Consider the following 18,416-nt stretch of genomic DNA (forward strand, 5'->3'; position numbering starts at 1 on the left):
CCTGGCAAGGTCCCCACTGTCCCTGCATTAGCAGCATCTGCTCATTACTCGGAACCTTCGCCTGCTTTATCTAATGCTCCAGGAAAAGCATTTTGATTTGATTCATTTCGGTATGGTAACGTGCAACACAATTAGTGGTAAAATCAAACTGGAGGATGGCCAGTGCTGACAATCGGAAACAAGGCAGAAGAAATATGAGGCCAGTGGGTTGGAATTCAAAAAATCACAACTGTGGATCACCTTGCCAAATCTCAACACCCCAGGTGGGTGTACAGTGTTCCTACTGGGCGAGGAGGCTAAAAAGGATGTAGGGACGACTTACTTTCTCCCAAAGCAGCTTCCATCTCCCCTCTGGATCTGACTCCTTCTGTGGAGAATACGTGTGTAGACCATCAATGGGGCTTTAGTGACTACAGAACTTCCCTTCAGCACAGCCAGGGAGCTGAAGTTCATTAACTCGTTTCATCATACTCTTCTCTTCTGTCGGGCACCGTCACAAATGTTGTACAGCAGACCCCACAGGTACATTTCTTTCCTGCCATGTTTTGCCTAAGAAGTGCCTGTTTGCTGCTCCTGAAAAGGAGCAATATAAAAATGTGCATTTGATGTTTTCAATCTGTCTTTGCCTCAGAAGTAGCTACTCATGAATATGTTGGTATAAATATCACAGTCTCAATCTGTTAAAATGAAGTGAGACCGAAGACAATGCCACCTGAGGTCTGGGAGAAAAACGCAAAGTTGTTGTGTATCCCAGAAATAGTAAAGCCCCAATCGGTTAGTAAAGCAAGCTCAGACTGAGAAGAGAAGTAAAAATGCAAGAGTTCTCACCAAAGACATAATCCTAGTCCCAAAATGAACTGGAGATACATGAATCGCGACATCAACAATATCGTGGGACCCAGAAAGACAACGCCAAATTGATGGTATAAACGTAAGCAATCAGACAGAGCATAACATGCAGGAACAGACCTGAGTACCGAGAGAATCTCACATCCAAAAACTGATAAAGACAGCACCTCGAGCCAGTGAGGTAGGGAGTGAAGGGCTTTCTAAGAAGAGAGGCTGGAAAAAATAGCCTCATATTCATATTTTATACTGTCACAGGATAAACTCTATATTGGTCAAGATTCGGGTGTGAATGGCGAACCATAAGAGACTATGGTCTCTGAAAAACAACCTGAGGGTTTTGAAGGGTCAGGGGTGGGAGGTTGGGGGAACAGGTGGTGGGTAATGGGGAGGGCACGTTTTGCATGGAGCACTGGGTGTTGTGCAAAAAGAATGAATACTGTTACGCTGAAAAAATAAATAAAATGGGAAAAAAAAAAAAAGATTCGGGTGTGAAAAATAAGCCATAGCTTACTAGAAGAAAGAAGTACAAGTAGCAGGTACAAATCTGAAAAGAAATCTTAGGCTAAGAGAAATATAAATTGAAACTACATTTGGATACCAGTTCTAGTCTATCAAATTGGCAAATACCTCAAAGTCTGAAACACATTTTGCTGGCAAAAGTGTGATGAAATGGGCATACCTACATACCTTGCTGGTGAAAGTGCAAAATTGTAGAACCCCATCAGCATTTACCCTTGGGTTGATAAATTTTATAGGAAACTACCATTCCTCTACTCACAAGAAATGTCTTACAGGTAAGGCTTATTGTTACTTTGTAACAGCAGAAGGTCTGAAACAACACAACTATTCCTCAGTAAGGGGCTATGTAAGTTGAACCGTGGTCCTTGTACACATGAATATTGTGCAGGTATAACACGGAGAAAGGAGGCTGTTTTTCTATATACAGACAAGGACAAGCTTTCAAGACAGATAATTAAGTGAAAAAAGCCAACATATGGAATAATGTAATTTGCGGTCTTTCATTTAAGAAAGGGGAAGAATATGCACATTCATCTGCAACACAAATACTGGGAGGATAAAAAGAGAACGAAAATATATGGTAGCTTTAGAATGGAGTGGACAAAAATGGGTAAAAGCAAGACTTCTTGGGGCACCTGGGTGGCTCAGGTGGTTAAGCGTCTGCTTTTGGCTCAGGTCATGATCCCAAGTTCTGGGATAGAGCCCCCGTATCAGGCTCCCTGCTCAGTGAGGCATCTGCTTCTCCCTCTGCCACTCCCTCTTTGTGCTATCAAATAAATAAAATCTCAATAGAAAAAAAAAAGAGCAAGACTTCTCAATGGGTCACCATTTCTATTAGTTTGATCTTACAGCCCAAAAATGTAGTACATTAAATTACAGAACAAAGCCCACTCAATTATAGATTTAAAACATCAAAATTACATACATCTACAACTACCACCTAGAAAAATAAATCATAACAAAGTCCACCGAAGAATAACTGACCAACTGAAAAAAGCAACAACAACATTTAAAATAGGTATGGCAGACTATTTCCCTTTCTAACCAGAAAAGATAACCCAGAGAAAAATAAGGACAGGAACCAGCCATTTGCAGAGAAACAGGAAAAAAAAAAAAAAAAGACAATGAAAAGGTGTTCACATGTCCATATAAAGAAAGTAAAACAAAGGCAAGAGTCAATGCCATTTCCACCTATCAGACCCGCATGAGGAAGCCACCACTCTCATACATGTGGTGGTACAACCATTCACTGGGAGAACCTTTGTGGAGGGCAATTTGGTAATATTTTATCGAAACATAAAGCATGTGTATCCCAACCAGTTATTATTAGCAATTTATCCCACAGTGGTGTCATTATGTTAAAAACAAAACAAGGGCAAGGTACAGAGAAGTACGTAGCACAGGATCCATGTGCAAGATGTGCAAGGGGAGGGACCAAGGCAGGATGCAAGGGAAGAGCAGTTGAGCTTTTTCGGGGGATCTATTTCTTTTACATTGTATATATATTTTTGCTCTGTTTGAATGTTAACTGTATTTTATTAAATCAAGTTTTAAAAAATACAGTTTGGCCATTATTTACCAAGTATTTGCCAAAGAGGGTATTTACCCCACAGATACAGATATAGTGAAAAGAAGGGCCATATGTACCCCAATGTTCATAGCAGTAACGGCCACAATAGCCAAACTGTGGAAAGAGCAGAGATGCCCTTCAACAGATGAATGGATAAAGAAGATGTGGTCCATATATACAATAGAATATTACTGAGGCATCAGAAAGGATGAATACCCAACTTTGGCATCAACATGGATGGGACTGGAGGAGATTATGCAGAGTGAAATAAGTCAAGCAGAGCATTATCATATGGTTTCACTTACTTATAGAAAATAAGGAATAACATGGAGGACATTAGAAGAAGGAAGGGAAAAGTGAAAGGGGGGAAATCGGAGGGGGAGACGAACCATAAGAGACTGTGGACTCCAAGAAACAAACTGAGGGTTTTTGGGAGGGGTGGAGGACGGGTGAGCCTGGTGGTGGGTTTTAATGAGGGCACGGACTGCATGGAGCACCGGGTGTTATACGTAAACAATGAATCTTGGAACACTACATCAAAAACTAATGATGTATTATATGGTGACTATAATAAAAACAACAACAAAAAGCAAAGAAGATAGTTTCTGTCTCCCATCTACATGGTTTCCTGAGGCTTCTGTGCAGCAGTAGGGACGAGGGGGACACAGACACTTCTGACCAATGATGGGAACCTGGCAGCACACTAGCCCATCTCCTCAAGCTGGGTTTTTAGGCTCCCAAGATAGGAGACATGGGGATGCTGATCAACCGGGCGCACATTTCTACAGGCGTCTCTGTGTTTAGTAGCAGATAAAGTGTGCACCCCAACCCCAGCGGGCCTGGGACACACAGTCACACTTCCTGATTCACTACTGGACTCACAGCTCAGCCTCAAGCAAATCACCTAGCTGGTCTCTCTGGGCCCCGTTTCCCCATCCAAAGAAGAATGTGTGCGTGTGCACAGGCATGTGTGGCTGGGGAAGGCTAGGAGAGGACACTAGAAATTGTAGGATTCTAATTGTACTACAGCCTCCGCATACTCATTTTTTAGAGAAACACTGGTAATTTGGAAACACACTCAAGCCGATCTTATGCTATCTACCCAGGAGCTCAACAAACATACAGAAAATACTACATACCGCAGAAAGAGCTTAGCTGAATTTTTAGAAGCTGAAAAGAAAATCTACCAATGGAGTCCACTAACATCAAAACTGAAAGAACAGAGTTCATGTTTTTAAAGTAATACGTTGAAAGTAATACGTAAAGTAATACATTTCAAGATTTCAGCCCTATTTTTAAGTGACATATAGATATAAAATTGCCCATTAGTTACTTTACTACAGTTTTGTCCATCTGAGCCAACCATGGACTCTGTGGTTGTTCCACTGACTCCGAGTATTTCCAACAGTGACATGACATGAAGGCTAACATTCCAAAATATTTCGTGGTCCAACTCAGGCAAGTGGGGAAATCAAGCTTTTGGAGATTGCAACCTCACAACATAATCGAACTTAGGAGCATAGGATAACATGGCCATCAAAATGATTATTCCTTAGTTACAAACTGACAGGTGTTTCATGACTTAGACAAATACAATTTTAGGCTTTTTTTAACCTAGTTCTGTAAATCCATGGTTGTTCATACACAAAAATAACTCTATCAATCCCAAAGAGACAATGTATCACCATAAATTATTTTGTACGGTATGTAAATGCCGGGAAAAGGTAGGCACTGACTTTTATTTTTCTCTTTCCGTATTTGTCAACAGATTATCTGTCTGTCCCCACTTTTCCCTGTTCCCTTTGGACTGAGCAGAGACTAAAGGAAAAGTAGGCCAAGTATATTTAATATTTTATACCAAACAAGCTATTTGCTTAAGATGGCTTGGCCAGCCTCGTGTCTGGCACTGAAACACAGCCCGCCAGTTCCAGTAGGAATTAAACACCAGTCTTACTGGGTGCTCTGCCCCATTGCCTACTAATGCATGGAAGGGTTATTGGCCAACTTCTTCACATAAAAGCAAGAATGAGTGTATGTGTGTGAACATGTGTGTGCGCCCACGTGTATGTATGGAGGGATGATGGGGGGGAGCCGGCCACAGCTGCTTAATTTTTGTAAAGCTTTTTTTCCTTAATAGGGAGGAGGGTTGCGGTTACTTACCGTCCTCATAAGCTGCTACCGCCAGCGAGCTGTTTATCCTCACAAAGGAGACATATGGCTGCATTCCAGGCTCGTCCTCCTCATACTCTGATTCCAGGAAAGGGGCCGTGTAGTCCCAGGTGCGGGTGTCCCACACCCTCACGTCCCCTGATGTATATCTGGAAAAGAAGAGCACACTTGGTTCCAAACGGGGACTGGAGAGCAGGGCCATGGGAGAGAAAACAGGGAGAACCTTAAAACAACAGAAGTAAGATTTGGTTGGTGGGCAACCATTCTTGTAATGTTATTTAGAGGAGTAATTCCAACAGGAGAAAAGGTGACCTAGCTGACAGAAGACTACGAACACAGTTCATGCTCTCACACAGCACAAGGGTGACAATTCAAACAAGAACACCGTCCTACAAGATTTTGGTATCAAGATCTCCCTTACACTATCATAACCAATCTACTGCCTTGCGTTATCCCAGCAAAGGGATCACTAGCAGAAATCTGTAGAGGCCAGAGTATTTAAACACATACACAAAAGACAGGCCAAGAGAGAAAAGCTAAGGACTAATGGTCTTACAGGCGTGAGCTTTCTAATGCCTCATCCATGCATCAGATTTGACTGATTAAAGTCCCTAAAGACTAATTGATTTGCTGAAACAATTAAATCTTGCCTTTAGCAGCCAGACAATGCTGCCTTCTCATGAAAAGCTCTTGCTGAAATGCATGACACTCCCCGGTTTTGCCCACTTAGAAAATAGGAGCACTCACTCTCTCCTATTACGACTGCCACTCCAACAAATGACTCTCTCCATCAAAGCCAAGACAGGGCCAGAACCTGCTCAGACATGAGGCCCCTCAGACACGAGGATAATGGAATGGCCAGATGACGAGGTGGTGTGCTGTCTGCCATCGAAGTATTTATGCTAAGTTCCTTACATCTGCTACAGAGAGCCTGGTTCAACATGTAAATCAGCTAACCATGGGGAGGCATGTTAGAAAAGCTTTAAGAGTCTAATGATGTATCCCACAAACACAAAGACAGGCACACGACTTTAAGCATGTTCACAGTCTTCTAGAGACCCTGGCCATAGTTCCTTCAGGGTTTCTTAGATCCCACATAAAAACCATAAAGACTCAAGATAATCTCTGAGATGAATTCAACTGCTGAAATCTACCACATGATATATCTATCAAGTAGTTACAGATCAATTTCTCACATGAGATTTCTTAATAAAGAAACTAAGAGGGACCCCTAGGTGGCTCAGTCAGTTAAGTGTCTGGCTTTGGCTCAGGTCCTGAACCCGGGGTCCTGGAATTGAGCCCCACATTGGGTTCCCTGCTCAGCAGGGAGCCTGCTTCCTCCTCTGTCCCTCCCCCTGCTCATGGGCACACTCTCTCAAATAAATAAAATCTTTAAAAATATATACATATTTTAAAAAACTAAGAATATTCTGATAAAGGAGTGCTTCTTTTACTGAATGTAACAGTAATTCCCTCAAATTATTGATGGTAAATATATACATTATGTGATTCAAACATGATTTTGTCACGCAAATTCCCTCAGTTGGAAAATTTGGCTCTCCCCTGCAGGACAGTGCCTAGGGAGTGTGCCTGTGGTGTAAAGAGCCAGTAAGAGGGGCGCCTGGGTGGCTCAGTGGGTTAAAGCCTCTGCCTTCAGCTCAGGTCATGATCTCAGGGTCCTGGGATTGAGCCCCACATGGGCTCTCTGCTCAGCAGGGAACCTGCTTCCCCCCCCCCCCCCGTCTGCCTCTCTGCCTACTTGTGATCTCTGTCAAATAAATAGATAAAATCTTAAAAAAAAAAAAAGTTAAAAAAAAAAAAGAGCCAGTAAGGGAGACGCGCTTTCAAAAATTGGGCTGAAGAAAATATGCATGACGACTGATCCCACAGTAAATAGGAACGCTCGCTCCATGAGTGTTGTTAAGCCTGGCGATGCCCAAGTAAGGGTGGATATTGATATCACCGTGGCCAAAGCACGGCTGCTGGCTCCCAGGTCCTCCAGGCAGCATTCCAGATCACCCTTCTTAATGAGGAACCCTATACAAGAACACACACCACTACGCCAAATCTACCAGGCTCACCCTGATACCCCAGAAAAGAACTCAGGTATTCCCTGGACTAAGGCCGTTTGCTTAGCTATAGAGACACTGAACAAAGATAACATGTTTGAATGTCTAGACTGTGCATGATTAGATTCTTAAGCTCTACATGAAAGGAAGGAGCCATTTCAGAAAAGGAAGGTGAGACGGACAGCGACACCATCAGAAATAGAGACAGGGAGTGAAAGGAAGACACAGAAAGCAAAGGTAGGGGTCCAAGAACTCCGGGACTTGGGAACGTACTTCCTTTCCTTTGATGCCTGGTACAGCGGCCACACACACAGTCTCTCAGGGCCCTTTGTGCACCCCATCGGGGCCCCCGTGGCCAGTAGAGGGGTACAGAGAAGAGCATGTCAGGGCTTAACCTCCAGCCCCAAAGCCCCTTTACACAGTTCCGAGGCAAAACAACAAAACCAGAACCTGATGAACTGCCGGCCCACACACAACAGGGAGCCCCCGTGAGATACAGCTGCCACTCGCTCTCCTCACTGGCAGGGCTCCCACAGAGAAGAGCGCTCTGTTCATGTCTAACGGGTCCTCACAGGGCTTTTCCTCCACAGAAATGTTGTCCCCCTCACCCTGAGATGCTGCAGGTCTAGAATTAAACCCGTGTTCTCCTCAAAAGGCTTCAGATCACCACAAACTAGCCCACTGCTGAAATCCTTCCTTTCCTCAGTGACACATCGGTCCTAGTCCCTGGTACAAAACTGAGCAGCTCCTACACACACACACACACACACACACACACACACACACTGTGGCCCCACCCACACTGCCCAATGTGTTCCGGTGGCCACGCCCTCTCCGTTTCCTTCCGCAGGGATGCTGCCCCCATACAAACCCCTCAATGCCCAGGGCCCCTTAGTCCCAAGCCTCCCCCACCCCATCAGCCCTACACAAGCCAAGCCCTCAAGAAGTACTGATGACACAAATAATCATTTTTCCTTCCTCTCTTCCCCTTCCCACTGGACCATGTCTCCCTGTGATCTAGCCTACCCCACAGCAGCCTAGACTTTTCTCTCACAGCAACTGTCTGTCTGTCCAGAACCCATCAGCTTCTAAGGTCAGGGGCTGGGTCTTACTCTAAGCTATGAGCCCAACAACTAGAAGTTCTGAGTCAGACTAGAATAGCACTTGACCCTTAGAAAGCCCTCTAGCTACTCAAGCCTTAACGTCTTATTGATGACATTTTAATTACTGGGCCTAGCAGAGATCCCTCCACATACTAGCTTCTCTCCCCGGTCTCATGGTCTGGTCTTCCTTAGCATGAACCTGTCTCTGGACAAGTCCGCCATTCCTGGCTTCCATACACTCTTACTGCAGCACCTCTGCTCACATTATCCACCTTTCCGGCGTGTTTTCCCTCCTGCCAACCCAGCCCAGTGGATCGCAACGTTGGCTGCGCGTGAGAATCACCTGGGATGCTTTCCAAATTCCTGATACTCAAAGTATACCCACACCACTGAAGTCTGACACTGGGAGTGGAGCCAGGCATCAGTGTTTCCAGCGGTTAGGCAAGACTGAGAACCACTGACCTAGCACAAGCCTACCAACTGCTCAATGTTTAGCACAGACCCTCTTCCTCCATGAAGCCTTCTCTGGCTCAACTACCACTATATCAACTGCTCTGTATCTGAAGAAACGGTGTTCGTTACCTGCCACATCTCTACTTGATGCTCAGGTCCCAAAGAAGGCCGCATCTCAATGCTCAATGTATCTCTATCACAGTGCCTTACACACAGCTAATACACAGTGACTGTGAGGGGTATCCATGAGTAACAACTCGACTGGGATGACTGGTGCCTCCTTTGACTTCTACTGCCCACCTTCCACTGCTGATGATCAGCGAGACACTCGGAACACACACATCGAGAGGTGTTAAACTCCTTGCATTTACTTCCAAAATGATTAAAATATCTATAAAAGCACGGGATAAGCTAAATTATTTTGGTAAAGAAGAACACTTTCCAAGATATCCATTTAACTTAACTCCATTCTTCAGGAGAATAGCATAATGCAAATGACTCAGGAGGCAAAATATAAAAGACTCTGTCTCTTTTTTGAGGGAAACAGAATAATACCCGTTCAGCAGGTACCACGTGATGACCAACGCCAGACTCTAGAACCGAAGGCAAGTGAGAGCAGCCATAGCAGTGGAGATGAGACTCTGTGCTAATGAACTCGTGCTAAAGAAACAGACATTTTCAGGAGGGTAAAACGATGGTTGGGGCAGAGGGAACCGGACCAAATCCTAAATGTGATCTAAAAGTGCTTAACAACATTGGCCAGGAGAAGCAAGAACAGATATCGAAGGGAGGTAGGAAAAAAAGCTGATTTTTCTCCAGAGCTCCAGATGTCTTTATCGCTGCCTAATGACAATTACACTCAACCAATTAAGACGCCACTATGACAGTTGCATTGTCAGTAAGCCTTTGGACCCCAATGTTGATGGCTCTCTAATTAGTGTCTGTGCAAAGTACAACGGAAACTAATATATTAGCTGCTGTGAGAGCACTAAAGAAAAACTAAAGGAATAAGAAGCCTTTTCCAGATGAGTGAGGATGTCCCAGTCCAGGGCACGGACCAGTGAAACTGTATGCCTTCCCAGTCTTTTTTACGCTTGGCAGGGTTACCTCCAAATAAATAGGTCAGAGACCACAGCTGATTTTTTGTTGAAAGAATGGGAATAGAGCCTCTCAAGCTCGGCACGCCAGAGCAATTGCCAATTTACGATGATTTACCACCAAAGAGCTTCCATTAACTACTAAGTTTCCATGAACAGACTACTCATTTGGACTAAGAGGCCCAAAGAAAAAAGGAAGAAATGCTGTACAGCTAAAAGCAAAATAAAACAAGCCCCATCTTTAACCTTTCTTGTGGGGAGATGGAAGGGAGTGTTTACATTTTGCTTCCAGGTGCCTGAGCTTACTTGCTAAAAACACTTTTTTTTCAAGGCTCTTCATGACAACCTTGGGGGTTGTTTTGATTTAAGAATGCTGTAAGTAAGGTTAAGTGACTTACCCAAGGTCACAAAAAAAAAAAACATTTTAGTGGCACAGATGGGATCAAAACAGGTCCCCAGGCTTTCCTCAAACTGCTGTTTAGCCAGTAAGCCAGGCCACCTCCTCAGATGACATTGTCTTCAAACAAATATGGCTTTTAAGGACCATCCCCATTGAAGTGCAATATAAGGAATTTATCGTTTTCAATACTGTGACTCAGGCTTGCAGGACACAGCCCGTGAACCTAGCCCATCAATTCTACCACTATCTCTAACTAGAAGGCAAGAAGCCAACAAAAAAGGCTCATTATGCTGGCAAGGAACGTGAGGCCGGGCAGATGCAAGGGTGCCTCCCACATGCACTTTACAGGTGATGTGGGAGGATGTACAGAAAGGCTGATACAACTTCAGCCTCTACAGAGCCATATTCATACAACCATCCCCAAACAAAATCACAATTCTATTCTGACCAAGTACTGACAACAGCTGAAAGGAGCCTCATCATGAGGCCTCAGGCCAGGACTAGCAAGTGGTCTGTGTGTCAAATCCAGTACATTGACTGAGGCTGCCTGCATCCCTGTGTTGAGAAGGATTCTGAAGCTGAATTCCAGCAGCGTACCAGAGAAGTAAGTGCTGTGCTGGACTATTAACACCTGCCCTTGGTTTGGGACTGAGGCAGAATGTAAGCAGGTTATTTGCATCCCTGCCCCATAAAACTCTACCCGGCCGGCTCCTCGTCATCCTTCCAGACTCAGCTGAGAAGTCACTTTCCAGGAGAACCCGGTCTGACTGAGCCCGTATTGGGTGCCCTTCCCTAGGGTCTTACGGCGGACCCCTTGCTCCCCCCACCCTAGCGTCTCCCACGTTATTCTGTCACTGCTGGGGCTTGAACCCCTTGCTGCCTGGGAGCAAGGGAGGGGTCTGAAGCATTCGTCTGTGCTCAGTAAGTGTTCAATGAAAGAATCTACCAGCTTAAATTCAGAGGACAAAACTGGTTTCAAGCCTACCAAGCAATTAGGCAGAGGTCCCTCAAAATGCAGCACCCCACATTTCAAGAACCATTTTTGCCTCACCATGCAGAGGCTTTAAGAACTATTTGCATGCTCCATACTTTATTTAGTAATAACCAAAGAATACAAATCAATGAAATCAAGAGTATTTACTGTTTTCTATGAAACATGACTGCGTAGTATTATGCAATTAACAAAATGAACTCAATCCCACAGTACAGTCTTTCCGCAGAAAAGCTCTACTACAGACATCAAGTGCAGCTTAAGACGCAGCGATTGAAAAATAATGAACATCTTAATGGACCTTACGAGATACATGCACTACACACTTAAAACTGTTTTCCATACATCTTGGTTAATCACAATCAATAGAGTCAGAGTCAATGATGGTTATGCAGAGTTATTGTAGCTCTGGCCCTTCCCATTATTCCTTGGAGAACCAGAGATGGATAAATGCAGTCATGAGTTCACCAGTATTTATTAAGGGTATTCTGGAGCTCCTTCATTAAGGGTATAATAAATGTAATGCTCTCCTCCAGGCTCTTCTCAATACCTTACCTCAGACTTATTTACCAGAAGAGCATGTACACCTCACGGCAGAAAATAAATTTTAAAAGTATTTTTAAAAAGAGGTCCCTAACGGGTAATGATCAAATTCCTTATGGCAAACAGTCCAATGTCATAATGAGCAGCAGTACAAAATCTATATAAACCAAGGTTGAAAGAAAAACCATCAAGAGAAAAAGTTCTTAAAGAAGGAAAAAGAAAGCATGTCCTTCCTAAGTAAGGTGACATCTGTCTAACACAACTTTACCTCCTGTCTCTATTTACAAAGCACGTTACCTTAAGAGTCTCAAAAGCAAGTCACAGGTATTACCCATTTTTACACATTCCCCTGAAACTAGCCAACTATTAAACCCCATCCTTGCCATCTTTAGCTCCTGGGTAGATTTTAAAATCTGGGGCAAATATACACAATTTCAGAGCAAAGTCATATTGTGGCAAGGTACATGGTCAATGAAAAGGCACATTTTTAATTACTGGGAAAAAGTGGTGAAAAATGGCTAGATGCAGGAACCATTATTTTCCTACAGTTCTTAATCACAAATGAGAACATTCCACTGGAAGTGCCAAGCGAACCAGAGATTCAGACATGAGATTTTATGTATATATAAACCGGGAACTCAAAGCTTTGCTTCCAGCGTACAGAAGCCTGGGTTGTGTGGACAGACAAAGCTAACAAAGAGAAAAGCCAGAACAGCAGCCAGAAGTCACTTGGCTGCAAGAGGGAGGCACCGGCACTCCTTCCACCGGTCTACTTGGGCATAACTGCCTCAAAGGGAACAGAGCTGGATGAAATGCAGGAGACCAAACGGGACAATCATATTCTAAGGGAGAGAAGAGAGCTGATATTTTGCAACATTAAATGATAATTTTCCTTCCAACCATTCCTGGCAGAGGAGAAACACTGGTACATGGTCACTATTCCTTCCAGTAAAAGCGGAAACCAGACCCTAAAAAGGCAACATCACAGCAGCAGAAACAAAAGTAGAAAGATTTAGGAGTGCTGAGAAAAACCTTGACGCAAGAGGGTGCTTGTTATTTTTTAAATCAAAAGGGGGAGGAAAAGGTCCTCTAATGTGACTAGAGAAGTATGCTCTCTTATGCAGACTGAAATGCTTTAGACTTACGAATCTTAAGTAAGGAGGGAGTTTATTGCAAAACACCACATACTCCTGGGCATCTGATAAAAGCTTCTGGTGAGCTAATAGCTTAATGGTTAGCAGAGCTGGCACAAGGCCTCCAGTGAGCCCAGCTTGACCTTCTCCTGGACGCTTTACCTGAGACACTCTCCCCTTCACTAGGTGGCAGTAAAGCCAATCTACTTCTGGCGGATCATACCTAGACCTACAGCTCAGGTTTAGAATGTGGCCTTTCTAAACTCATGATGTCATCTGTTTTCAACGCTCTTAACTTCCAGAGTGCAACTGGGGACAAGAAGAACAGTCGCCGCATCACAATACAGGACAGGCATATTTTCATGTGCTCATCTCTTCTGTTCTTTTCATGAGAAACATAATTTGAGAAATATTTCAAAATTCTCAGAGCTATCATCACCCGAATAAACAAAAACAAAAACCACACTTATTATCAACAAACTTTCCAGATAATCTCTCTTCTAAATACACGGAAAAGCATACACCCACCCTCACTGTGTTTCAGGAGGGTTATCCCATCACCGAGAAAATGCAGCTAGAGGCTGAACTCTGAGACAGACAGGGGGTTTCCAGTATGGACATTGATGGCTTCTGAACACAAATTTTTCTCCAGTTAAAGAAATGAGAAATTTTGGCTGAAACAACAAAGTAAAGGTTGTGCCTGAATTACTTTGTCACAATTGCAGGAACTTCTTATCTTCCCAGCAAAGACAGCAACTGTGTTTTCTGGAACTTTGCACATCACTGTTAAGTGGCCAAGTGAGACCACAGAAAGGCAAGAAGGGCCACAGGAGGAGCCTGGGCAGGTCAAAGACGCAGTAAAGAGGCTCAGAAAGTGCATGGTCTCAGGAGTGTGAGGAGTTTTCATTCTGTACACACTTTCCTCAAAGTCTGAGTCCTGGGTCCGGTGTTAGGCTCCGAAGGTACAGAGATGCTCGATGCAACACCTCCATCAGTTTAAGAAGGATACAGTTAGCAAGACCCAACACTGCCAACTCATGGAAGGCGATGGGCCAAGAAAAGCCACCGGTTTGCAAGCCCTGGTGATCTGAGAGACAGTTTAGCTTGGTGGAAGGCCTAATATAGAAACCAGACTACAGGAGGTTAAGACATGAATGTGTCCCCTCTTATTTATCGCACTGACAGAAGGGAGGGAGGCAGAGTCAGGAGAGCTGGTTTGCGGGATGGTTTGGAGACTTCACACCAAAAAGTCAGACTGGAAGGAAGTTGAGAGGTATGAGGGCTTTTTAAAAATAATTTCTTAATCTGGAAAATATGAAAATTCATTCCCCTAAATCCAGTAATTCCACTAATGGGACTCTAGCCTAGAAAAATAATCACACTAAGTGATATAGAAAGATGTAGGACTCTTTATTCTACACATTTATATGCAATTTAAAGTTCCTATAGTTAGCATGTGTTTTTTAAAATTTTTTTTTAATTTATGAGAGAGCAAGCGAGAGAGCCCATGAGCAAGGGGAGAGGGATAGGGAGAAGCAGACTCCCTGCCGAGCAGGGAGCCACACGTGGGGTTCTATCCCAGGAACCTGAGATCATGACCTGGGCTGAAGGCAGACACTTAACTGACTGAGCCATGCAGGGACCCCAATAAGCATGTGTTTTATAATTTTTCAAGAAGACTGGCAGTACTAAAAAGGGGGGAAATCTGAAAACCCCTACGTAAAATATACACATTAATAACAAGACATGGGAAATGACTTTAACGTCCAATACTAGAGGAATGATAAAAAAAAAATTAAGATACATTGTAGGACTTTTTGTAACAAATCAAAGAAAATAATGAAAAGCATGTAATAACACAAAAAAACCTTTACCAGTTTAGTGAGGAATAAAGGCCGAAATAGGAGGTAGGTTAGGCTTATGTAAAAATGTTCATAAAACAATGAGCAAATAACTTGCGTACACAAAAACCATAACAAGAGCCATGTTAGCATGCTGGGATTTAGGTGGCTTTTTCTCTTTGCTGCTATCTAACAGTTTTGTAAGAACATGGTTTTACTACCACTTTTTCGTTTTTTTAACAGAAAAGAATGGTATGTGCCGCAAAAGAAAACCCAAAATGAAGCTGTCATAGATGAGCTGTCGGAGTAGCAAACAAGGGCTCAAGAAGGCAGCCCTACCGGCTGGCTTTCCATGTGGACACTGCAGAAGAACAGTGGAGTGGTGCAGTGCACGCCTGACCCTCCCGGCTCGTCAGACCTCCAAGCCTCAGGCAACCATGTAAAAGGAGGGTTTTAGAACAGTTAACCTCTACGGTTTCTTCCAGGTTCTGGATGATATGATTCTAAGTGGAAAGGACAAAGAAATCAAGGACCAGACAAATTAGGGATTTCCTCAGGTTTCCACATAACACTCAGTATCCAGGTGGGAGGGGGTTCTGCATATCAAATTATAATGTTTCCTTCAGACAAAACAATGTACAAGCACCGTGGGGCACTGCATATTATACACTACCTCTAGCTTTAAAAAGAAAAAGATGCTTACAAATTAACAGTAAGAAAATACATCGTTGTGGGACGCCTGGGTGGCTCAGTTGGTTGGATGACTGCCTTCGGCTCAGGTCATGATCCCGGAATCCCGGGATCAAGTCCCGCATTGGGCTGCCAGCTCCACGGGGAGTCTGCTTCTCCCTCTGACCTTCTCCATGCTCATGCTCTCTCACTGCCTCTCTCTCTCAAATAAATAAATAAAATTAAAAAAAAAAAAGAAAATACATGGTTGTGAAGTTAATTATTTCAAAGTAAAGCCACAACAGAAAACAAAAATGTTAATTAAGGCGAAGCTACACTATAAGCTGCAGTCACTTCTTCAGGAGTTAGGAAACAGGCAGATGTTGGGGTGGGGTTAATAGGCCAGGGGGCTGTGGACACCCCTGGGAGGAGACAAGACTGGAGCTGGATCTTAAAAAGGAGGAAAACTGGGTTTCTTTTTGGGGTGATGAAAATGTTCTGGGATTAGACAGTGGTAGATAGATACACAGCCTAGTGAATATACTAAAAATTACGGACTTCATCCATTTGAAAGGTATTTTATGGTATAGAAATTATATCTCAATTAAAAGAGAGAGAGAGAGAGATGTGGCCAGAGGCAATCAGAGACTGTGGGGAAAGTCAAGGGTACCGGAGACGAGTAATCAGGAAAAAGTTAAATTGGAAACAAATTTCAAAGGGCTTGGAACATAAGGAAAAGGTAACTGGAAGTTACCATCCATGAGACCATAAGGGAAACAAAAGACTCATGGGAAAAAGAACAAAAAACCAAAAGTTCTGACAACGATATCTGCTTCCTCTGCTGGAAGACAAGCCTAGGGTAAGAGGCATCATCCAGGTCCTGCTCAGCTGATGAGGACGCTGGGTCTTGGGTGCACTGGAGTGCATAAGTGTTTGAAGGTTACTCTGGTTTGAGTGAAAAGAAAAGTAAGGCAGACCCAAGACAGGGTCAACTGCGAGGCTCCTTAAGTAATCAAAATTACTCTAGGCAACTCCAAACCAGGAACTTTTTACACAAAGGTGTGAAAAGATGGGAAAAAGCAAGGGGTTCTGCAGTAGCCTTTGCTGCCAATTACAGGAAGTAAACCTAACAGGTCTCAATGCAAAGAGGTTACACAGTTCAGTTCTAGGCACATAAAACTTAAGCCCCTGAACAAATTCTGCCTATGTTCAAAGGGAGAAAAAGGAAATGCAGAGGGAAAAGCAGAGAAACAGAGGCTGAGTAGATGGGCGAGCGAGGGTGGAGTGACCAGGGTCTCTGCAAGCAGCTCCTTGGAGATGCATAGCTGCAGAAAGCCGGGTGAATACAACATTGATTGGGAATGAGGTAACCACAAACACCACTGTCTCAAATGAAAAGGGATTCGAGATCTGACCCAGAAAACAAGCACCGTAACCACCAGATAAAATTTTAATGATAAACACAAGATGCTCTACACACAAGCAAGACTGAAGTACCCGATGCTAGGCCATAAACATAAGGTTCTCTTAGAAAGAGGAGCCGAGAGGAGCCTCTCTGACCCACAGATCACGTTTCATCTTATTGATCCACGAAACTCTGCCATCGCTTTGTGTTGTGCTGGCATAATCTGTAATGTTGAGCAGACCTCAGGGGAACGGGGAGGCAGGAAAAGAAGGGCTGGCATCTGGACTCGTGGCCAGCCGGCCTTTGTGAGGGCCACGTCCAGATAAACTCCTACTTCATTTTGGAGATTAAAGTCTCCTTTATCTCTAATTTCCTTTCAGACCCTCAGTCCAATCTCAACATTCTGTCCTCAAAGGCCTCCTGACACACTGGGAGACCCCTGTAAGCTAGAAGGACAGAAGTCCTTTCCGAGTTACCATGGAGCCTTAGAATCTGTAGGCACAAAGGACCTTACGTAGCATGAGCTCTGAGGCCCACATTTCAGCTATGAGAGGCAAAAGCCTAAAGCTGCACTGATGCCTGAATGGACAGAATTCCAGACTTCAGGTCCATTCATCTTTCCAAAAACAGTGGTTCTACAGCACTCTCAAGAAGGCATTCACCTCTACATCACGGCAGCAAAAGAAAAGCTAAGGAAAAGTGTTCTTTCCGGGCGTTATCTAGTTTCAAGAAAAAATACTTTTTCTAGGTATGGCAGATCACAAAACAATCTGTTTGGAGTTTTTAACTCCAACGGTACTTCTTAAGCAAAGAGTCTTCTTTAAAGAAAAAGACTCACCTACTACACCAAGCTGTTCAGGCCAAGATTTGTTTTTGGTCCTCCGGATAGGAACCTCTCCTGCGGGGGGCTCACTCCAAAGCCAATTCAGACTCAGGGTTTTAAATGTCATGGCCTCTACTCAGGGCATTAAATATACAGTGTGGGACTGTAGTTCAAAGACCACTTCTCAATCCAAAGATCAAACTGTCTTCTCACTGTACATTAAAAAAAACCTTTTTGCATCCATTAGTAAAATAGGAAGAATTCATGAAGGGGTTTTTGGGACAGTAGCCACAGGAATTTACAGAAGCTAAAATTAAATTTCTTGGTGATGAAGACCACTCAAAAGCTTATTTCAGGACAAGTAGCAAACAGGTGCTGTTTGGTGGGGAAGGAGAACCACATGTGGCCACGGCCCTTTCTCATAACAACAGCTTCAGAACAAGAGAGTAAGAACAGGCTCCGTTTGTTCCAACATGTATTATTCTTGCTTGACTTTTTTATGTCTTCATAAAATACAGACTGTTTGCCTTAATGAAAATCTAACCTAACATGCCACAAGAGTGATTTAAAAGCTAGGAAAGACATATTGAGACAAATGGATTATAGCTCTACACTCTACACCATTCGCTTCCCACCACTAACTTCAGACTTCTGAATGCTGGACAACAGAATCGTGGAGATTTTCCATCAAACCCGGGCTATCATGGGAAGGTATGTGCTCTCAGGGGAAGCGAATGTCACTGGGACTCAGAGGGTGGCCCATGAAAAATGAAAGACCTTAA

General features: G+C 43.7%; 1 protein-coding gene across 1 annotated transcript in view; it reads right to left on the minus strand.

Moving 5' to 3' along the window:
• The window catches only part of FBXW8 (F-box and WD repeat domain containing 8), a 126,074-nt gene that overhangs the window by 69,445 nt on the left and 38,213 nt on the right, over positions 1 to 18,416 (minus strand). The window contains exon 5 of the mRNA XM_046024388.1: positions 5,099 to 5,256. Within this exon, the coding sequence (XP_045880344.1) occupies positions 5,099 to 5,256 (158 nt within the window). The remainder of the gene's footprint in view (positions 1 to 5,098; positions 5,257 to 18,416) is intronic.

Source organism: Meles meles, chromosome 12, assembly GCF_922984935.1.
Source record: "Meles meles chromosome 12, mMelMel3.1 paternal haplotype, whole genome shotgun sequence".
Classification (NCBI taxonomy): Eukaryota; Metazoa; Chordata; class Mammalia; order Carnivora; family Mustelidae; genus Meles; species Meles meles.